The sequence below is a fragment of the Rhincodon typus genome, chromosome 11 (assembly GCF_021869965.1).
Source record: "Rhincodon typus isolate 14 chromosome 11, sRhiTyp1.1, whole genome shotgun sequence".
NCBI classification, from domain to species: Eukaryota; Metazoa; Chordata; class Chondrichthyes; order Orectolobiformes; family Rhincodontidae; genus Rhincodon; species Rhincodon typus.
The window spans coordinates 13,417,598-13,441,231 of record NC_063342.1 but is presented as its reverse complement, the minus strand read 5'-3'; the positions used below and the strand labels follow the sequence as shown (position 1 = coordinate 13,441,231).

The window sequence follows — 23,634 nt, the reverse complement described above, 5'->3', positions numbered from 1 at the left end:
TGTTATCTTATATTATAGTTCCTCTGTTGTCCTGGAAAAAAAATTCCCCATCCAACATCCCTCAAAACTCAGATAATCTGGTTGTAATGGCAGTACTATGTGTTGGAGCTCACTATTTGCAAATTGACTGTTCTTACCTAAGTTGAACAGTGACAATTATAATACACTTACGGTCTACGGTCTGAAATATCACTAATTAGCAATATCTACAGCTTCATTTACAAGTGATAGAGGCAGATACGTGTAAAGGGGTTTAGAGGGGTATGGGCCAATGCAGGCAAATGGGACTAGTTCAGTTTAGGAAACCTAGTTGGCATGGAGGAGTTGGGTGAAGGGTCTGTGTCTGTCCTATATGACTCTATGATAATACATCAGAACAAAGTAATCAATTGCTTTAAGTCACTTTGAGATGACCTGGGGTTGTGAAAGGTCCTATATAAATGCCGGCTCCTGTTTTCTCAAGGAGCTGATTATACAAGTCAGTATTGCCCTCACAAGTGTTTGGTGGGCCATTTTAAAATCTCAGAAATTCAGTCTACTGAAATTTCTGCTTTCCACTGACAGCTAATGGTCTGCTCTCCAAATTGTAAGCTGAATTCTCAGCAAGTGAAATCCAAACAGCATTATAGTACCCTTTTCCATTGGATAAAGGATGACAGTGCATTAGAATGCTTTCCCAAGAAAGACCAGTCTTGCTCTCACTGCAGCTACTATTTTCTATGCTGTAGTTTAAGCCTCTGCACCTGCTCCTCTCCATTGATTGATATGCACTCTGATCTGAAATGACAGTAGGAGCATTATTTTCTGTTGGTTCCAGAAAATGTTGTTCTGCCAGCTGTTGCCTGTAGCCAGGCTGGAGGATGGTAATGCAACCTGAGGGCATGTGGGGTGGCATACATAGTGCATTAGGTGAAAGTGCTTCCCCATTCTGGCTGGGGGCTTGACTTGAACATTCATGCCCTGCAGTGATAAAGTGAATGCATACGATTATGGGTCACAGGTTGAGTTTTGAAAATTCTGTCTTACTAAACGTGTAATATTTCTGCAGTAACAAGGTGATGTATTTTCAATTTTGCATACTGTATAGCGTGCGTGGACTAAAACAAATGGGTGTTTTTTTTAACCCCTTTTTGAATCAACCTGTTCAGAGGTGTTATGACACACTTCAGGAACATGGAAGACTTGAAACCAGGCCTCCTGGCTCAAAAGTAGGGATAGTACCACTGCAGCACAAGATCCCGAAACAAATGAGCATTTAGAATGATCCAGGGTTCATATAAAGCTAATATGAAGGTGTCAATAGTAGAGCGACCTTGAATTTAGCTAAGACTGTCTTTGCAACAAGGTGGGGATCCATTTTAAACCCTTATGTTATAGACTGATAAAGCAACTTTATCTTGCTTATTTTGAACATGTGCATTGATCTGTCCTTGACATCTAAATTTTTCATCTCTCAGCCCCACCCTGCACTGATGCACCAGCTGTGATTGTTCTCAAAGCCCCTCTGCTCTCATGTAACTGGTCAGTGAAGCATTCACGTGGGACCCTGAATTGGCCTGGCCCTCCCTTTTGCCCTGCTGACGTTTAATGTCATTCCTGTTGGAATCCAACAGGAGTTAGGGTTGGGCGAGATTGCCCGAAGGTGTTGATTCCTTGCTGGGACCATGATGGTCTTGCCCCAGTTAACTATGAGTGACCGTAGGAGATCAGCTATTTGTCTAGTGGGGCAGCAACATGGCAGAGTTGAATCTTCCCCCTGCTTACATCTACATACCTACCCAACAAGACAGAAGGGGAGCCGGGCTCCATTCGGTTCCTGATTTGACTATTTGGCACATCCTCACTGCTGCCCACAGCTACAATTGCCTAAACAACACAAACAGGAGGATCAATTCTGGAACATTCTTGAATGGCCTGGTGTGATAACACACAGTGTAAACTGGATGCATTACTGAGCCATTCCTTTCTGCCATAGAGCGTGAGCAAGCTAGCATTCAGACTGTGCTGAAAACAACCAGGTCATTGAACTGCAGTGAACCTGAATCTCCCTGATAGAGGCCTCGAGCGATTAAAGGAGTTAAGGCTTAATTGAATTTTTCAGTATAATCCCTAGCCTGGTATGTAAACTACTGAGTATCACTGACTGCACAAATTTAGGGCATTTTTATTTTCCCACAAAACTGTGCCTGTAACTCCTTCATGTTCCTCAGACTCCTCATTAAGTGTCAGATGTTCTTCCATGTATTTTGACCGTGGAAAACCTGTGCTTTTTTTTTGTTTTGTAGCCTTCTCACTTCCAGGTAAACACTTTATTGGGACATGTTTTAAAGATGCTGCATTGTTTTGGCAGTGTCGTGGAGTCTTGGCTTACAGTGTAAGACGTTCATCTATTAAACAGCTTCAAAGACCTCAGCATATCCCAAACGCGCATTACAACTAAATTGGGTACTTTCAGACCATAGTCACTCTTGGAATTTTTACAAAAATACATCTTGTCATTACTGCTAATTAAAGACTTATACTTATATCGCACCTTCTGCAACCTGAGGACTCACAAAATGCTTTCCAGCAAATGAAGTTCTTTTGAAATGTAGTCACCGATGTAATGCAGGAGACATTACCCGGAGCTACATCTCTCCTCTCGCAGAGGGTCCTCCTTTGGAAAAGCGCATTAGAGTTCTTTTGTTGTCCTGGAAAAATTCCTCATCTAGCATCCAAAACGGCACCCAAACAATTTCCCACAAAACAGCAAAGTTAGCAATTGACCAGTTCGCCTGAATGTCGGTGTTGGTTTAAAGGTTCCAGGATAATGGGCATGTCTCCCCTGCTCCTTTTCCAAAACGATCATGAGACCTGTTATGTCTGGCCATGAAGAGTGAACAGGGCATGGTTTTAGTGCCTTGAAAGACAGCACCTCTGACAGTGCAGCACTCACTCACAGTGGGTCCACCAGCCTGGATACAAGCTCATGTTTCTGGAGTGGGACTCAAACCATTAGCTGTCTTGATTTGGAGGCAGGCATTTTGCTAAGCCACCCACAGCTGATACAAACAAATGCAGCTTTGTTCCTATAAATCCTAAACATGAGACATTAGTGATGAGGATGGCGTGGCTGATGATTGTTAGGAGCTACTGTTTGAGTGCGGTTGATTCTGCTGGGGAACTGCTAACCTCCTGTGCCCAGCAGAAGCCAGGGCGAGCAAGGAATTAACGTCAGCCTGAAGATTTACACGTCAACTTGCCGCAGTTTTCTATTTTAACTTGTTGTTGGGTGCCAAATGGGCTTCTTCTTTAACTATGGAGATTGGAATCTGATAGTGTCATCAGAGGTGCAACCTGAAAATTACTGTTGATCCTAATGGACAGTAACATAGTGCATTCATACAACTTGCCTCTTTCAGCTTCTTTATTGCAGACTTTAACCTGGGGTTGGATTTTTGCTGCTGAGGTCAGTCCCACGTGGAGGTGAGTTTCCCAGTTTGTTGAACTTGCCTCCGTAGAAAGGCCTTCGAAAGTCACGTACTTCACTTTGGGGATGCATGTGTGGGACAGATCTGCTAATCCAGAAGCCAAGCTGAAGTGGCCCCAGGGATTACTGCACACCTGGGCAGATTGGTTAAAAAGCCGGTGTTGGTTCTTTAGGACTTTATTCCCGTTTTATTAAAGTCTGTTAGGGTTTCTATACCCCTCACGTGCCACTGCTGTCCACATCCTCCATGCCAGTCCTTACTGACGCATGTTCCCCATCCACACCCATGCCCTATATAGCTCCCGAGCTAATTCATGCCACGTCTCTTCATTGTCCCTCATACATTCACGATAACTCATGGATCTTCTCTACCCAGTCATCTAAATTTATTTTATTCACTTGTGGGATGTGGGCATTGCTGGCTGGCCAGCATGTATAGCCCATTCCTAGTTGCCCCTGAGAAGGTGGTGGAGAGGTGCCTTCTTGAACTGCTGCAGTCCTCCTGCTGTGGGTTGACCCACAATGCCATTAGGGAGGGAATTCCAGGATTTTGACCCAGTGACAGTGAAGGAACAGCGATGTATTTCCCAGTCAGGATGGTGAGCGGCTTGGAGGGGAAATTGTGGGTAGTAGCGTTCATGGCCTCCACAGCCTTCTGTGGCAGTGAATTCCATAGACTCACCACTCTCTGACTGAAGAAGTTTCTCCTAATCTCTGTTCTAAAAGGTCTTCCCTTTACTCTAAAGCTGTGCCCTCGGGTCCTAGTCTCTCTTACCAATGGAAGCATCTTCCCAACATCCACTCCGTCCAGGCCATTCAGTATTCTGTAAGTTTCAATTAGATCCCCCTCATCCTTCTAAACTCCAATGAGTGTAGTCCCAGAGTCCTCAAACGTTCCTCGTATGTTAAACTTTCCATTCCTGGAACCATTCTCGTGAACCTCCTCTGAACTCGCTCCAGGGCCAGTACATCCATCCCCCTTTGGTCCTGTAAAAAGACCCATATTGGACTCAAAATGTTAACTCTGTTTCTCTCTCCAAAGGTGCTGCCAGACCTGCTTAACTTTTCCAGTACCTCCTGTTTTATTTCAGAAAATCTCCAAAATCTGCAGCACTGTATTTTTATTTGAAGGTAACCCATTGCTGCATGGGTCTTTCCTACACATTGTTGGTTTGTGACCGATATCCTCTCAACCTTTAAACCTGACATCAGGATCGCAATAACAAAGGGCAAAATCCTGTGGCGATCGGAGAAAAGTGTTCCATTCGCCAGTGCGAACATTGGATAACAAACAAATTAATTAAGTTTTAAACAAAGTATCCATATTAACATGCATGCTCCATATGTTTTTGTTTGCTTCAATAGGTTACAAGACTTTACTGAAGGGTATCTCAGGCAAATTTAGCAGTGGAGAGCTCATAGCTATCTTGGGTCCCTCAGGAGCTGGAAAATCAACGCTCATGAATATTCTGGCAGGTTACAGGTAAGAGGAAATTAATCCAGCTGCTGAGAAAGCCAGCAACCATCTCAACATTACTAGTAACATACCTCCCATGAAATATTCAGCACGTTTGGAACCCACATCCTGATGACCAATCAGTTTCCCTTTTAGGAACTGGGTACATTACAGGACAGGCACATGATATTCAAGTATAATTTGCTCGTCCTCCCTCTGGACCCACACTTCAGGAAGAGCTACTTGGCTGAGGATGGTCAGTCCCTGAGTGGACTGCACAGAGGAAGGGCAGCGGGGTTTTTAAAAGAGGGGAAGAAAAGGTGTGAGTGATGCCCCCACATTGTTGTACAGGCCATGGTGTGCATTACATTACAGACACCAAGTGTGTAAAAAATAAAAATGGATCTGAAATGAAAGCATTCAATAATTTGGCTTGCAGGGGAAAACTCTGCTTTAATTTCCCTTCCAGTTGAGTCTAGCACAAGACATCTCTGTATTTACAAATGGATATATAAAGCAAGCATGGGGCTGTGATTTATAAACTCTGGACGACAATTGATATCTCTGCATTACTGGTTAGTGAATGTGTTATATTACTTGGTGCACTTTACATATGTATTACATATAGTGAACTATGCCACTGGCCCTTCACTTCTGGGTTCTTATAGGTTTCCTGTTGCTGATGGCTGGAAAAGTCTTAATCTAAAATGAGTTTGGTGATACTTAGCCTGTTCCCCATGGGCATAGATCCAAACTTTGAGTTTTCTTCAAGAAAAGAGACAGGCTCTCAAAGCTATCCATCTTGTACTGATCAAGACAGACACAAGAATGATAAATTTTGAAGGGAGTGACAAATTTATACTGCATGAGAAGAGTGGTCTGATTAGTTGACAAGTTGATTCTGATTGGTGGAAGCTTTGCCATGGATAATGCACCAAAGAACCATTGTCCCCTATGCTTGTCTTTAATTTAAGACAGGCACAATGCCTGAACTTCTTTCTATTTTCCCCGCAGAGTACACATTCCTTGCATCCCTGGATATAAATGTTTGCACCTTCGAGGGAGTGTGACTGAGCTAGGTTGAGAGCCTGACTGATAAAGAACCCAGAATTAGTATCAACAGCAGAAACTGTTGGAAAATCTCAGCAGGTCGGGCACGATGTGCGGAGAGAAATCAGAGTTGAACTCAATATTGAGTCCAGAAGGCTGCAGGTACCCAAGTGGAAAATGAAGTGTTGTTCTTCCAGCTTGCGTTGAGTTTTGCTGGAGCACTGCAGCAAGCCTGAGACAGAGACCTTGGCCAGGGAACAGGGTGGTGTGTTGAAGTGGCAGGCAACTGGAAGCTCAGGGTTATCTTTGCAGACAAAACGTAAGTGTTTTGCAAAGTGATCACCTAGTCTATACTTCGTTTCTCCAATGTAGAGGAGAACACATTGTGAGCAGCGAATGCAGGAGACCAGATTGAGTGAAGTGCAGTAAAGTGCTGTTTCACCTGGAACATTTGGGCCCTTGGATACTGAGGAGGGAGGAAGTAAACAGACAGGTGTTACACCTTCTGTAGTTGCAGGGGAAGTTGCTGTGAGACTGTGGGGTGTTGGGAGTGAAGGAGGACTGGACCAGGGTGTCCCAGAGAGAATGGTCCCTGCGGAAGGCTGACAGGTTTGACAGGAGGGGAGGGGAATATGTGTCTGGCGGTGGCATCCCGAAGGAGGTGGTGGAAATGACGGCTTATGATCCTTTGGATGTGGATTGGATGGGATGGTAGGTAAGGACAAGGGGAACCCTATTGCTCTTGTGGGAGGGAAGAGAGAGGATGAGGGCTGGAGTGTGGGAGATGGGTCAGAGCCAGCTGAGGGCCCTGTCGACTATGGGGCTGGGGAATCCTTGGTTGAAGAAGGAGGTGGAAAAGGTTCCCTCTTTTGAAATTTGCATCATCAGAACAGATGTGACAGAGATGGAGGAACTGGGAGAATGAAATAGAGTCTTTACAGGAAGTAGGGTGTGAGGATATAAAGTCAAGGTACTGTGGGAGTCATTGGTTTGTAATGGATGTTGGTGGCCAGTCTATCCCGAGAAATGGAAACAGAGATGTTGAGGAAGGGAAGGGAGGAGTCAGAGTTGGATCAGGTGAAGGTGAGAACAGGGTGGAAGTTGGAAGCAAAATGGATAAACTTTTCCAATTCCGGGGAGAGAAGGAATTGGCACCAATGATATCATTGATATATGGGAGATAGATTTGTGGGTGGGGGCCAGAACAGTTCTGGAACAAGGTATGTTCCACATACGCCACAAAGAGACAGACATAACTGGGGCCCATGCGGGTACCCATGACCACCCTTTGACCTGAAGAAAGTGGGAGGAGTTAAGGGAGATGTTGTTCAGAGTGACAGTGAGCTCAGCGAGGCAAAGGAGGGTGGTAATGGATGGGGATGGTTCAGGCCTTTTATTCAGGAAGAGGCGGAGAGCCCTGAGACCATCCTGATGGGGGATAGATGTGTAAAGGAATTGCACATCCATGATAAAGAGGAGGTAGCTGGAGTCTGCGAGCTGGAAATTCTGAAACTGACATAAAGCATCAGAGGAATCATGGCTGTAAGTAGGAAGGGACTGGGCAAGGGGAGTAAAACTGAGTGAGGTAGGAAGAGATGGGTTCTCTGGGGCAGGAGCAGGCAGAAACAGTGGGTCTGCCCAGGCAGCCCTGTTTGTGGATTTCAGGAGGAATTGTGTGGGATTGGGGGACTATGAATCTGGAGACAGTGTGTTCTTAAGTGGAGATTGACACCCGCCCCACCACCACCGATAATTAAAAGAGAAACACCCAGAGAGGCTCGTCTTGCCTCGCCTCGTAATCTGTTAAAAGAAGTGTGAAAAGTGGTATAACCTGTCTCTCGCGCACCCCCCCTCCCCCCCCCACAATCTGTTATAAAGGAGTGGATAAATGAAATGAAGTCCTTTCACTCACTCTATAATCAACAAGTAACAATTTATTTATCTCAATTCAACAGTGAAAAAATTAATGGAGCTACTAACAAACTGAACAATTCCCCCTTAACTGCTAACTATTCCTGAAAAAAGACTCTAACGGTATGCTGTTCCAATAAATACAAGTTCCATTTACATAAAACAAAATTTAAATAAAAAACTTAATCTCTTGAAATTACAGCCAGGATATCTTTTCTGGAATGCTCCATGCCCTGTCCGCTGACCCTTGGTCTGGGACGCCTTTCTCCATCAAATTCTTGTGTCAGGAATGCTTCTCTCCCGTGACTTCTTATGTCAGGGATATTAGCTAAGATTGCTGCTATGCCTTTAGTTAGATGATAGTTATTCTGAGAGTTTAGAGAATTCTATGAGACCCAGTGATTTTCTCTTTAGAGCTGATGGGTTGTAAACTCTGGTAGATGGCAGTTGCTGTCACACCGATTTTCAAATGTCCTCTTCTTTTATACTCTTGATGACCTATCAAGTTCTTACAATAGGATTGGTCCTAATTTGTCAAAACCATCAGATTTAAATTTAATTGGTTATTAGTCTCTAAGTGCCTGGCATAAGTCAATTGGCTGATATTCAAACTGGTTGCCTAAACAAATTACTGCCTGGGTTGCTAACCGCATAGTTCCCGATACAAATGTTTCAATTTCAGGAACTCTCTGTGCACCTCCTGCTTCTTGCAGACATTTTTTTTCTCTAAAAAACACATTAAATTTTGCACTCTTCCCCCTATCATTTTACAAAGGTCAAATTCTAACTCGCTGCCTTCCAATCCACAAATACTCTACCCAACTTCGCAACAAGTAGGGGGAGATCACTAGATGAACTAAGGTTAATGACCATTGTGGACACAGTAACCTGATGGCCCATGATGGTAGGGTCATGGTCTGGGGGAGATAGGAGGAGGTGCCTGAAAACTAGCACTCAGCCTCCACAATGTAGGAGTCAGTCTGCCAGAGAAAAACAGCACTACTTTTGTTATCAGGTTTAATTACAAAGTCAGGGTTGGATCTGAGCACATGGATTGCAGTCATTTCAGGGGAGGGTAGGTTGGAATGGGTGAAGGGGGCAGAGAGATTGAGGTGGCCAATGTCATGTTGACAGTTCTTGATGAACCAGTCGAGTGCACAGGAAGGCCAGAGGGAGAGGTCCCGGTGGAATGTTGGAGGTGAGCGCAGGCGTATGTGGGATAGGGAAAGGACTCTGGACTCTTGCCTGAAGAAATGGGCACGAAAGTGAAGGTGATGGGAGAAGAGTTCAACGTTGTAATTGATATTGATAAGGTGAGAGGAGAAAAATTTAGAAAGGACATCAACGGCAACATTTTTCACAGAGTGGTTCGTGTGTGGAACAAACCGCCAGAAAAAGTGATGGATACAGTTACAATGATTAAAAGACATTGGATAAGTTCATGAATAAGAAAGTTTGGAGGGATATCAGCCAAGCACAGGCAGGTGGGACTAGTTTAGTTTGAGAATGTAGTCGGTGTGGACTAATTGGGCTGAAGCATCTGTTTCTGTGCTGTATGACTCTATGACCAAACTCAGAGAGGGCATAATGCTGGCCGAAGTAGTAAGTGTAGAAATACTGGCAGTACAATCGTCAGGAGCTTTCCAGGAGGTTTCATCACATGATGTCCCTTCTTCAACACCCTTTCTAATTCTCACAACCTATCCCCAATAGGACAATCCTTATGATGTACTGCAATCAGAATGTGAAAAAAGACCCTTTGCTAGCTGTTTGAATAATAACTGTCAATCAAAAAGACTTTCGCCCCATCTGTTATATTTTTAGAAGTGAGTTGTTCGCATAGTTTGGTTTATTGCTCACAAACAAAATCAGAAAGTGCTGGAAAAACTCAGCAGGTAAGGCAGCATCTATGGATAAAAAGTGGAGCTAACAGTTTGGGTTCATTTATTGCTGGTTTTGTTTTGTTTTCCTCTCGATATTGTTCAGGAGAATGGCCTTTAAATTCACCATTGCCAGAAAATTGACAGCCCTAGATTTGACAGCGAGTCTCAGGAGTAATACAGATATATCAATTGCTGCCTCTTCAGGCATGAAGTTACTAAAGCAGGTCCCTTACTGGGGGCAAATAGAGAGAGATCAATTTTGCATTTCGTTACTGCTATTCTTGACCTGTGCAAAACGGCACTTTAAAGACCCTTTAACAGTTGATGTTTGTTATTAGTCAATTGTTTAGTGGGCAGCATGGTAACTCAGTGGTTAGCACTGCTGTCTCACAGCGTGAGGCACATGGGTTTGATTCCACCCGCAGGCATGTCTGTGTGGACTCTGCATACTCTCGCATTTGTGTGCGTAGGTTTCCCCTAGGTGCTCTGGTTTCCTTCCACAGTCCAAAGATGTGTGAGTTAGGTGGATTAGCCATGATAAATTGCCTCTAGTGTCCAGGAATCTGCAGGCTGGATGGGTTAGCCAAGGGAAATGCAGGGTTACAGGGATAGAGTGGGGCTGGGTCTGGGTGGGACACTCTTTGGAGAGTTGGTGTAGAGTCATAGAGCCAGAGATATACAGCACGGAAACTGACCCTTTGGTCCAACTCGTCCATGCTGACCAAATTTCCTATATAAATGTAGTCCCGTTTAAAAGTATTTGGTCCATATCCCTGTAAAGCCTTTCTATTCATATACCTATTCAGATGCCTTTTAAATATTGTGGAGGTGCCGGTGTTGGACTTGGGTGGACAGGGTCAGAATCACTCCTTCTTTAGGTGTTAGTAATTGTACCAGCCTCCACCACTTCCTCTGGCAGTGCATTCCATACATTGACCACCCCTTGCATGAAATTTTGCCCCTTAGGTCCTTTTTATATCTTTCCCCTCTCACCTTAAACCTATGCTGACTAGTTTTAGATCCCCCCACCCCAGGGAAAAGACCTTGTCTGTTTACCCTAACCATGCCTTTCATGATTTTATAAACCTCTATATTGTCACCCCTCAGCCTTTGTTGCTACAGGGAAAATAGCCCCAGCCTATTCAGCCTCTCCCTATAGCTCAAACCCTCCAACTTTGGCAACATCCTTGTAAATCTTTTCTGAACCCTTTCTAGTTTCAAACATCCTTCCTAAAGCGGGGAGACCAGAACTGCATGCAATAGTCCCAAAGTGGCCTAACCAATGTCCTGTACAGCTGCAACATGACCTCCCAACTCCTATACTCAGTGCACTGACCAATAAAGGCAAGCATACCAAATGCCTTCTTCACAATCCTATCTACCTGCGACTCCGCTTTCAAGGAACGATGAACCTGCACTCCAAGGTCTCTTTGTTCCACAACACTCCCCCAGGACCTCCAATGAGTTGAATAGCCTGCTTCCACACTGTAGGGATTCTACAATTGTGCCACCTCTTTTTGCCAACCGATCTTGTTTTTTGTGATTAATTCCAGGGAAAGTGGAATGAAAGGTGAGCTCCTGATTAATGGACATCCGCGAGATCTCCGATCTTTCCGGAAAGTGTCATGTTACATCATGCAAGATGACATGCTGCTCCCTCACCTCACTGTTCATGAGGCGATGATGGTACGTCTACGATGCAGGGGCACTGTACTCCAACAACAACAACAACTCACATTTATTGCATTGAAGGCACCGCATAAAATATCTCAAGGCACTCTGTGGGTACATCATTGGCCAACATTGGACGCTGAGTCACATGAAATATTAGCACAGATGGCCAAAAGTTTGATCAAGGGCGGTATGTTAAAGGAGGAGAAAAAGAAATAGAGAGTTAAAGAGATTTACTGGAGGAATTCCAGTGCTTATGGCCTTGGCACCTGTTGGCATGGCTGCCAATAATGGAGCAATTAAAATAGGGGGCATGTAAAAGGGCAGAATTAGAGGAATGCAGAGACATCAGCTGTACAGCATGGAAACAGACCCTTCAGTCCAATTTGTTCATGCTGACCAGATATCTGAAATTAATCTAGTCCCATTTGCCAGCATTTGGCCCATATCCTTCTAAACCCTTCCTATTCATATACCCATCCACATGCCTTTTAAATGTTGTAATTGTACCAACCTCCACCACATCTCTGGCAGCTCATTCCATACATGCACCAGCCTCTGTGTGAAAAAGTTGTCCCTTCTGTCCCTTTTGTATCTTTCACCTTATACCTATACCCTCTAGTTTTGGACTCCCCACCGCAGGAAAAAGACCCTGTCTATTACCCTATCCGTGCCCCTCATGATTTTATAAATTCTGATGTTGCAGGGAAAATAGCCCCAGCCTATTAGCCTCTCCCTATAGCTCAACCCCTCCAACCCTGGCAACATCCTTGCATATCTTTTCTGAACCCTTTCAAGTTTCACAACATTTTTCCTATCGCAGGGAGACCAGAACTGCACACAGTATTCCAAAAGTGGCCTAACCAATGTTCTGTACAGCTGCAACATGACCTCCCAACTCCTATACTCAGTGCGCTGACCAATAAAGGAAAGCATACAAAACACCTTCTTCACTATCCTGTCTATATGTGACTCTACTTTGAAGGAACTATGAACCTGCACTTCAAGGTCTCTTTGTTCAGTGACATTCCCCAGGACCTTATCATTAAGTGTAAAAGTCCTGCCCTGATTTTTCTTAACAAAATGCAGCACCTCACATTTATCTAAATTAAACTCCATCTGCCACTCCTTGGCCCATTGGCCTACATGATCAAGGTCCCGTTGTACTCTGAGGTAACCTTCTCCGCTGTCCACTACACTTCCAACTTTGGTGTCATCTGCAAACTTACTTACTATAACTCCTACGCTGACATCCAAATCATTTATATAAATGAAGAAAAGCAGTGGACCCAGCACTGATCCTTATGACACACTGCTTTATTTCACTTTAATTGATTCAGAAACTTCCCATGGTGCAGGACTTAGCTGGGCCCTGAATGTAGGTCATTCAGCCCATCCATTCTGCACTATAAGGCACCTGTTTTCAAATCCCTCCCTGATGTCACTGCTCTCTAACTCTAACTTTCTTCATCCCTAACACAGTTGCGCATGCCCAGTTCTGATTATTCCACATTTCACCATGTCTCCAAATGCCTAGGCCCGAAGCAGCATGGCGGATCTGAATGCCTATTCCTTGTGGCCATATTGGCCACCACTTTATCGAAGGCTTCGTCGACGGGTCTGGTCTGTTTCTCCTGATGGCGATGCTGCGGTGTCTATACCAGTGGGGGCATGGTGACTCTGGTTCATTCCTTACAGCTGTGTCAGCAATGTGGCAGCTTCGGGCGGTGACTGAAGCAGTGACGGCCTGAGCGATGGTGACTTGGTGGGTCTGCTCTGCCCCTCCTTGCTATGGCGGCAATGCACTGGCTTCGGTGTTGGATTTGGCAGTGGCTGCGTGGTGGATCTGGTCCAGAAACCCTCACTTTGGCAGCCTCAGGGACAGCTTTATCCTGTAGCCACTCCATGAACTCAGATTGCCGTGGAGGGAACAAAAGATGAACTTAGTCTTAATTTAGTCTCAGTTATTAATTTCTGAAATTAAAATGGCACCGAATTGTGGCGACTTATACACATTTCGCTGCAGTTTCATAAATGCAAGTGACAATAAATTGCTATCCTATTCTCTAAATTCCTCAAAAAACATCACCTCTACCACCCTCTTCTCTCTCCACTGCATCTTTGACCAAACTATTTGTTACCTGTTCTAAGTTCTGTCAATTTATTCAGAGTGCAATCTCTGTTCCTTTATTCATTCATGGGATGAGGGCATCACTGGCCAGGCAGTATTTATTTATTGCCCAGAGGGCAGCTAAGAGTCAACCACATTGCTGTGGGTTTGGAGTCACATGTAGGCCAGACCAGGTAAGGATGGCAATTGCCTTCCCTAAAGGACATTAGTGAACCAGATGGGCTTTTCCTGACAATCAACAATGGATTCATGGTCATCATTAGACTCTTAATTCCAGATATTTATTGAATTCACATTCCACCATCTGCCGTGGCAGGATTTGAACCAGGGTCCCCAGAGCATTATCTGGGTCTCTGGATTAACAATCCAGTGATAATACCGCTAGGCCATTGCCTCCCCTGTTACCTTTATGTGTATCTCATACATCATAAGATTTAGCTGTACATTTTATCTGACAACACACTTGCAAGATGTCTTATTCAAAGTGCTGTACAAGTCAGTTAAACTAGAGCTGACCTAACCTTCTGCTTCTCTTTCATGCCTTTAATTTTATACCTACATACCCTTACGGAAACAAATCTACCCCGATCCATGTCAATCATAGAAGTGTCAAGTGCCTGCTCCCATCAATGATTTAAAGTAGTATTTATTGTTGCAGAACTGATGGGCCAAATGGCCTCTTCTGTGCTGTATGATTCTATGATCCACAAACATTTGGAGTTCTTCCTGATTTCAGTTCTGAAGTGCCCAATTTTAAGAATATGCCTCCGTATTCTGGATTCTCCCAGAATTTATGGAGGGATAAAATTGAGCCATGTTGCACTGATTTTTCAAAAGCCATCCAGTTTTCAAAAGCGTAGAAGTGCCAAGCAAGAAAAGTATGCACTTTTAAAAGCTTAAGTGCACCAACTGTTTGTGCAATCAAGAGGTTTTCTTTACTCATGTCAGAGCCAGGTGTGAAGTCATTTGCAAATATATATAAGGACTCTTGTGATGAAGTGGTAGTATTCCTACTTCTGAGCTGTGGGCCCCAGGTTCAAGTCCCACTAGTTGCAGAGGTGTGTAATAACATCTCTGAGCATTTTGATTAGAAAGTAGCTTTGAAGGGCCTAAAGCCTGATTCAGGTTCTTTCTGAAATGCGAGCAGTTCTGAAGTTCTGTACCTGAGTATGTTCACACGTTGGTTTGTACGCAAGTTGGAACACAGTGCAGGACAATAAAAAGCAGCTGTTTGTAAGTACAGAAAATGTTCATATGTTGGGATCTTTAAAATTACACTGCTGTAGGAGGTCGCGTTCATAATTGGGAGTGTTCTTCAGTCGGATGTTCATAAATCGGGACCCCTCTCTATTGATTTCCTCAGGGCAGCATTAGGAAATTTTTTTACCTTGAGACCTCTATACAATCTGTTGAGTTTGGTAAGAAGAATAGAAGCATGTGGACTGTTTTCTAAATGGGGAGAAAATTCAGAAGTCTTAAGTGCAAAGAGTCTTGCGAGTTCTAGTCCAGGATTCTCTCAAGGTAAACTTGCAGGTTGAGTCAGTAGTCAGGAAGGCAAATGCAACTTTGGCATCTATTTTGAGAGGATTTGAATATGAAAGCAGGGATGTACTTCTGAGGCTCTATAAGGCTCTAGTTAGGCCGCATTTAGAGTATTGTGCACAGTTTTGGGCCCCATATCTCAGGAAAGATGAATTGGCCCTGGAGTGGGTTCAGAGGAAGTTCATGAGAATGGTCCCAGCAATGAAAAGCTTAACATGTGAGGAACGTTTGAGGACTCTGGGTCTATACTCGATGGAGTTTAGAAGGATGAGGGGGGATCTAATTGAAGCTTACAGAACACTGAATGGCCTGGACAGAGTGGATGTTGGGAAGATGTCTCCATTGGTAGGAGAGTCTAGGACCCGAGGGCACAGCCTTAGAGTAAAGGGAAGACCTTTTAGAACTGAGATAAGGAGAATTGTCTTCAGCCAGAGAGTGGTGAATCTAAGGAGGCTGAGAAGGCCAGGTCATTGAGTCTGTTTAAGACAGAGACAGATAGGTTCTTGTTTATCAAGGGGATCAAGGGTTATGGGGAGAAGCCGGGAGAATGGGTTTGAAAAACTTATCTGCCATGATTGAATAGTGGAGCAGACTCCATGGGCTGAATGACCTAATTTCTGCTCCTATGTCTTACGGTCTTATAATTCATTTTAATTTTCTTCATAACATATTGTTTCTACAACAGCAATTATACTGTCACTTTTGTGCTCGTGTAGGTAGATATCTGGTGTGAATTGATGGACATGCTAATGATAAGCCTTGTGAGGATGCTTCTGGAGGCTAATTTATACTGTGTTGAGTTTGCATCTTCTACAGTATAGCTTCTGCCTCCTAGCATGGCACTGTTCTTTATAGATGCTGATGTCAGAACTGAAGCTGTCATCTAAGTTTTATATTTTGTATTTTGTATTTGTCGTCTTTCAGGTTTCAGCTAACCTGAAGCTCCAGGAGAAAGACGAAGGTCGAAAAGAAATGGTGAGGCCCTGTCTCAGAGTTTGAGATATTTTCTCCGACTTCTTCCATTTTCCCATTTTGCTTTGCTGATCTTGCAAAGGAGGCACCACAATCCAATTATCAAAGCAGTGGATTAACTGTGACGGTGAAAGAATAGCAGAAAAAGATCAAGCACGAAAGAAGGAGCTTGAGTAGAAGTTTACAAAATTATGAGAGGCATGGATAGTCGGAGTCTTTTCAGAGAGAATCAGAGAATCCCTACAGTGTGGAAACAGGCTATTTGGCCTAGGGAGTCTACGCCTCAGAAGAGCATCCAACCCCATACCTTTAACCCTACATATCCCACGGCTAAACCACCTAGCTTGCATATCCCTGGACACTATGGGCAATTTAGCATCTGCACATCTTTGGACTGTGGGGGGAAACTGGAGCACCCGGAGGAAACCCACGCAGACACGGGGAGAACGTGCAAACTCCACACAGACAGTCGCCCGAGGGTGGAATCAAACCCAGGTCCCTCGTGCTGTGAGGTAGCAGTGCTAACCACTGAGCCACCATGACATCCCAGGGTAGAGCTGTTCATTACTAGGGAACATAGGTTTAAAGTAAAAGGAGGAAAGTTTACAGGAGATGTGAGAGGCAGGTTTGTTTTACACAGAGGGTGGTAAGTGCCTGGAACGGACTGCCAGAGGAGATGGTGGAGGCGCATACAATAGTAATGTTTAAGAGGCATCTTGACAGATACATGAATAGTCAGGGAATAGAGGGATATGGACCACATAGAGGCAAAAGGTTTTTAATTTAGAAGGGCATCATATGTTGGCTCAGGCCTGCTGAAGGGCCTGTTCCTGTGTTGTACTGTTCTTAGTTCTTCTTTGTTCTTTGGGTCCATCATAGCTCCTTCCTGCAGTTTTCAGTTTAGTGTTTTGCCACATCCTGAACCTACTTTTCATTTGCCTGTTGGAAATGTCAAATAGTTTAGCCTGTTATCTCTATGAAAGAGAATACTGAGGGCTGATCTACTCGGGGACTTAAAGATTAGTGATAGGGTAGACATAGGAAAGATACCATGACTTAGAAACTAAGATTTTTGGGAAGTTGATTGATAATAAATTAAAAGAAATTTTCATGGAATGAGGGTGTCACTGGTGAAGCCAGCATTTCTTACCCTTCCCTAATGGCCAAAATCCCAAACAACTAATTCAGAAACAGCTAAGAGTCAACCACATTGATGTGGGTATAGATTCACCAGGTAAGAATTTTTTATTTATTCATTCACGGGATGAGAGTGTTGCTGGCTAGGCAGCATTTATTGCCCATCCCTAATTGCCCAGAGGTCATTTAAGAGTCAACCACATGGCTGTGGGTCTGATGTCACATGTAGGCCCGACCAGGTAAGGATGGCAGTTTCCTTCCCTAAAGGACATTAGTGAACCAGATGGGTTTTTCAATGAGAATTGATAATGGATTCACGGTCATTGTAAGATTCTTAATTTTTAGATTGTCATTAGACTCTTTTGATAATTGAATTCAAATTCCACCATGTGGTGTGGCAGGATTCAAAGCGAGGTCTCTGGAACATTATCTGGGTCTCCAGATTAACAGTCCTCGTGATAATACCACTAGCCCATTGCCTACCCTATGAATGACAGAGTTCCTTCCCTAAAAGACATGAGTGAACCAGGTGGATTATTTTTTAACAACAATCTATATGGTTGTCAATTTAATTCCAGAGTTATTTATTGAATTCAATTTTCAGCATCTACCATTGTTCAATTTGAACCTACGCCCCCAGAACTGGTCTGGCTCTCTGGATTACCAGTTGAATGACATCACCACCACATCCCCTATGGGAAAGTCAGATGAAATTTAGTTACACAGAATGCATTTAACCCATGGTGAACCTGAGTTGTGAAGCACAGAATCGTTTAAGTGTGGGCTGTGTAAGCATGTGAGAGAGAATAGAAGAGACTATAATGCTGATGACATTAGATTAAGCTGGGTGGAAGGAAGCTTGTGTGGTACATAAACACAAGCCAGCATGGACCACTTGGGTCCAACGGCCTGCTTATGTGCTGTAATTTGAGACAATTTTATGTTCTGCTACCACTACCTCATTTGTCACCTTATGGAACAACTTCTTTTCAATGCCTCACTTTACAGGGAGTTCTGCATGCACCATCTGGTTCAGCTCAGACTGGCTTTCCTAAATTGCATCCTTTCTTTGAGACCATGTTTTCAAAGCTGATGTGAAAGACATGTATAATGCTGGCAGCTGCTCCCCGTGACCTGACCTGTAGTGATATCACATCTGTTCCCCAATAGGTGAAGGAGATTCTAACAGCACTAGGCTTGCTGGAATGTGCCGATACACGGACTGGCAGCCTTTCTGGAGGCCAGAGAAAGCGTCTTGCCATTGCCCTCGAGCTGGTGAACAACCCTCCTGTCATGTTTTTTGACGAGCCCACCAGGTACCTTTATTCTTCCTTCGATTTTAACGCAAGTTTCATGAATTGTGCGCGGAGCTGGCAATTTTAGACTGGCGTTAATTTGCAGCCATTGATGCGGAATCTCCAAGCTATGCTCCAAACACGACCATGAAGCTGGTATGCATTGAGGAGGAGAAGCATTTAAAATTGAGTGGTGCTTCTCCCAGTGACCAGTGCTTTTCTCAAGTATTTCACGAGCGGTGATTTAGTTCTCTGATCATTCAGCTCCTTTCTATCCATGGGTTTTTGCAGTATGTGAAATGGCTGCTGCGAATAGCAATTAAAAATTCACTTGAATGGAAAGCGCTCCTGAGAAGTGTTGATAGAAACACAGAAAATAGGAGCTGGATAAGGCCATTCCTTCTAGCACAGAAAGCTGTTGGGGCCAGTTTGTTCGAAATATTCAAGAGGGAGCTGGATAAGGCCCGTGCAACTAAAGTGATCAAGGGGTATGGAGAGAAAATGGGGGGAGGATACCGAAACTGCATGATCAGCCATGATCATATTGAATGGTAGTGCAGGTTCGAAGGGCCGAATGGCCTACTCCTGTATCTATTTTCTATGTTTCTATGTTTCTGTTCAGCCCTTCAAGCCTGCTATGCCATTGATGGCTGATCATCCAACTCAGTACCCTATTCCTGCTTTCTCCCCGTACACTTTGATCCCTTTATCTCTATGAACTATATTTCCAACTCATTCTTGAAAATATTCAACGTATTGGCCTCACCCATTTTCTGTGGCAGAGAAGTCCACAGGCTCACCACTCTCTGGATGAAAGGAAAATCTCTCCTTATCTCAGTCCTAAATGGCCTACACCACATTATTAAATTGTGACCCCTGGTTCTGGATTCCCTGGTCATCAAGAAAATTCTTCCTACCTAGTTCTATTGGAATGGATACGGTACTAAATTCTTTCCTTGATGTTTTAAAGGGCAAAATATTGTGGAATGAGCATTTAGTCAAATTCTTGGAACTGTTAAATGTGAAGATGAGACTGCTTATAGGTTTATAGAAAGCAAACTGGTTGAACATGCCCCTGTTTTGACAGGTAGTATCACAAAATGGGGCAATGTAGGTTTGTACTGGAGAGTTGTCACAGTGAACACTATGTTATTGTAGTGACTGTCTAATATTTACAATTTCCCTTGTCTAACGTCACCATCCTTCCTTTGTTTGCAGTGGTCTGGACAGTTCTTCCTGTTTCCAGGTGGTTTCTCAAATGAAATCCTTGGCTCAAGGTGGGAGAACTGTCATCTGCACCATACACCAGCCCAGTGCCAAACTGTTTGAACTGTTTGACAAGGTAAGAGATGTGTTTTCACTCTTTTGTTTGACACAGGAATTCCAGGAAAGATGTCTCCACTAGTAGGAGTGACTAGGATGCAAGGGCCAAGCCTCAGAGTGAAGAGGTTTAGAACGGAGATGAGGAGGAATTTCTTCAGCTGGAGGGTCGTGAATATGCGGAACTTATTAGGCACAGAAGGCTGTGGAGGCCAAGTCATTGAATGGCTTTAAGGCAAGAGATGGATAGGGTCTTGATTAGTAAAGGGATCAAGGGTTACAGGGAGAAACCAGGAGATTGAGGTTGAGAAACATATTCGTCATGATCAGACTTGATGGATCATAGAAACCCTATAGTGAGGAAGCAGGCCATTCAGCCCTTCAAGTCCACACTGACCCTCTGAAGATCATCTCTGCCAGACCCACCCCCCACCCTATCCCTGCATTTCCCATAACTAACCCACTTAGCCTGCACATCCTGGGACACTATGGGGCAGTTTAGCATGGCCAATCCACCCAACCTGCGCACCTTCGGACTGTGGGAGGAAACCGGAGCACCCGGAGGAAACCCACGCAGACACAGAGAGAATGTGCAAACTCCACACAGACAGTCACCTGAGGGTGGGATTCCTCTTTATCAGGAAGGATGTTCCAGAACTGCTGGAGGCAGCAGAAAAAAATTCCTGAAACAAAGACAAAAATCCCTGGAGAAACTCAGCAGGTCTGGCAGCATCTGTGGGGAGAGAAAGCGGAGGTAACACTTTGGGTCCAGTGATGTTCTTCAGGTGCTGCCAGACCTGCTGCGCCTTTCCAGCAATTTCTTTGTTTTATTTCCTCAGTGTCCCCAGTTCTTTATTTTTTAAAAAATAAATATAACTGTTTATCTCCTGTCATGGTTTCTTTCCCAGTTATCTCAAAACTGTGTCCTCTGCTAACCAAGTGGTTCTGTGGGTAGAAGCAGTTTACTCGTTCTGTATTTTTTCACAACCTTTCATAAATTTGAGCTCCTTGATTGAAATATTCCCTTAACTATAGCTGTTTGAAATACAACAATCCCAGCTTGTGATCTCACTTTGCCCCCTGAACTATCAGGCACTACCTGGCTTCTTCCTGTAGCAGATCGAAATAGCAGTCAGCGCTGTCACTTACCCTACCTGATTCAGGGTTAATTTTTTCTGAAGAAGGGTCCCGACCCGAAACTTCAGCTTTCCTGCTCCTCTGATGCTGCCTGGCCTGCTGTGTTCCTTCAGCTCCACACTGTGTTGTCTCTGACTCCAGCATCGGCGTTCTTACTATCTCTCAGGGTTAATGTTACCTGTAGATGCCAGTAATAGTCTTCCTTGTGACACAGAAGTCTACATCCCCCTTTAAAGGAATGGGGATGATCATATACATTACTGTAGTTTTGTCTGCCAATGTCATGCAAACCAGTAAGGGCTCAGGGATCATTTGAAGGGGAGATTGAGAAGCAGGTATCACCTTACCCAAGCGTGGAATTCACAATCCCAATAAAAGTCTCTCTGCCTCTGAAATCAGGGCAGGAATTATACATTTAAAGATACGGCCCTGGAGAGTGTTGCCAAACAGAGACCTTGGGGTGCAGGTTCACAGTTCCTTGAAGGTGGAGTCACGGGTAGACAGGGTAATGAAGAAACCATTTGGTACACTTGCCCTTATTGGTCAGTGCATTGATTATAGGAGTTGGGAGGTCATGTTGCGGCTGTATGGGACCTTGGTTCGACCACTTTTGGAATAGAGCTTAATTCTGGTCTCCATGCCCTAGGAATGATGTTATTAAACTTGCAAGGTTGTTGCTGGGGTTGGAGGGGTTGAGCTATGGGGAGAGGTTGTACAGGCTGGGGCTATTTTCCCTGCAGCATTGGAGGCTGAGGGGTGACCATATAGAGGTTTATAAAATCATGAGGGGCATGGATAGGGTAAATAGCCAAGAACTTTTTCCCATGGTAGGGGAGTCAAACACTAGAGAGAATAGGCTTAAATTGAGAGGGGAAAGATTTAACAGGGACCTGAAGGGCAATGTTTTCATGAGAGGGTGGTGCATGTATGGAATGGACTGCCAGAGGAAGTGGTGGAGGCTGGTACAATTACAACATTTAAAAGGCATCTGGATGGGTATATGAATAGGAAGGATTTAGAAGGATACGGTCCAAATGCTGGCAAATGGGACTGGATTAATTTAGGATATTTGATCGGCGTGGACGAGTTGGACTGAGGGCTCTGTTTCTGTGCTGTACATCTCCATGACTATGACTCTATGCCGCTGACTGACTCTTCACCTTTCAATAGAGAATAGTGAATTTCATGACCTAACTACTAAGTGCTTGCAGTGCAGTTCCTGTTCTGATTCCCTGGTTCATTGCCAGCGAAATGTAACTGATGCTGGTTTTGTAAATGATGCTGCGTTTCATACTTCGTTGGCATATGATGCACTTCAGAACAAGTCATCACAATTAGGTAGTAATTTCTCAGTAACTGAGAAACCTCAGTGAACACCCAACAGTCTGTGGTTGAGGGAATCCTTGTTGTTTTGCCAACAGAAGAGAGGGGATCAAGCAAATCAGAAAGTAGATCCCTGGGTTGGATTTTGAAGTATTTCAATGTCATGGAAAGTAGAGGTAGGAAGCATCTCTGCTAGGTTGAGAAAGCAGGAAAGAATGAGTTTCCTGAAGGTAGGTACCACTTCTTGTGAAGCCCCCAAATAAAACAAAGAACTGGAAATCTCAAACAAAATCAGAATTTGCTGGAGAAACTCAGCAAGTCTGGCAGCATCTGTGGAGGGAGAAACAGAGTTAACGTTTTGAGTCCAGTGACTGTTCTTCTTGTGAATTCCCATTCTGCCCCAATGTTTGGAGCACTAAGGACAGCATTAAAGGGTAAATGTAGCAAGTGGGAACATTTAAATGCCAGGTAAATAATGTTGTGATGTCTTGAGAGTCATTATTGTGGTAGGTATTGCCGAGCGAAATATTGCTCCGAACACCACATGTACCATCTGGCTGTAGGAGCTATCAAGCAGCGCTGTCAGATTGGAAGAACTGAACATGGAGAGCTAACAGCTTCTTTCGCTTACTGTTGTGGTTCAAAGTAATTTGTTTGTCTTTTACGATGCCAATCATCAGACTGGGAGTACCGTTGAGTTTACTCTTTTGTTATTTTTGTGATATGATCTTCATAGAAGCGCAGAGCAGACTTCCAAATAAAAACCGAAAGAACTGCAGATGCTGTAAATAAGGAACAAAAACAAAGTTCTGAGGAAGGGTCACCGGACCCGAAACGTTAACTCTGTTTTTTCCTTCACAGATGCTGCCAGACCTGCTGAGCTTTTCCAGCAACTTTGTTTTTGTTCCTGAGAGCAGACTTCCAGTTTACTTTAACACCACTTTTATTCTTAATATGTACATGATGGTAAGACTACAGAGCAGTATGCTCCAAGCTGTACAAGTTCCAATCTTCTAGCAGAGGCTAAACACATGACTACTGAGGTTACAATTGCATCACAGCTCCCCTCACAGGCTCCACTAAATGTTTATTAAAATAATCCCACACTGGGTCTTAAAGCCGATGGAAGTGCAAACAAATTACCTCATCCTTAGCCCCCTCCCCCAACTCTAACAAGAGCCACTGACCCTACCAGATGTGTCCAACTGGAGTGCAGTTGCTGTGTGTGGAGAGAGTGCACTCTCTGAATTACATTGAGGTGAGAAAGATTATTGCGGTGTCCTGCAGCCACCCACAGCTGCTTCTTCATGGATAAGAGTTTATTTGTGGTGGAACCC

At 44.1% G+C, this 23,634-nt stretch overlaps 1 protein-coding gene across 2 annotated transcripts in view; it reads left to right on the top strand.

Moving 5' to 3' along the window:
* Positions 1 to 23,634, top strand: part of abcg1 (ATP-binding cassette, sub-family G (WHITE), member 1) — a 65,412-nt gene that overhangs the window by 23,338 nt on the left and 18,440 nt on the right. For both annotated transcript variants that reach the window (XM_048603308.1, XM_048603309.1), the window contains exons 3-7: positions 4,835 to 4,952; positions 11,323 to 11,455; positions 16,038 to 16,088; positions 18,393 to 18,538; positions 19,736 to 19,859. In XM_048603308.1, the coding sequence (XP_048459265.1) occupies positions 4,835 to 4,952; positions 11,323 to 11,455; positions 16,038 to 16,088; positions 18,393 to 18,538; positions 19,736 to 19,859 (572 nt within the window). The remainder of the gene's footprint in view (positions 1 to 4,834; positions 4,953 to 11,322; positions 11,456 to 16,037; positions 16,089 to 18,392; positions 18,539 to 19,735; positions 19,860 to 23,634) is intronic.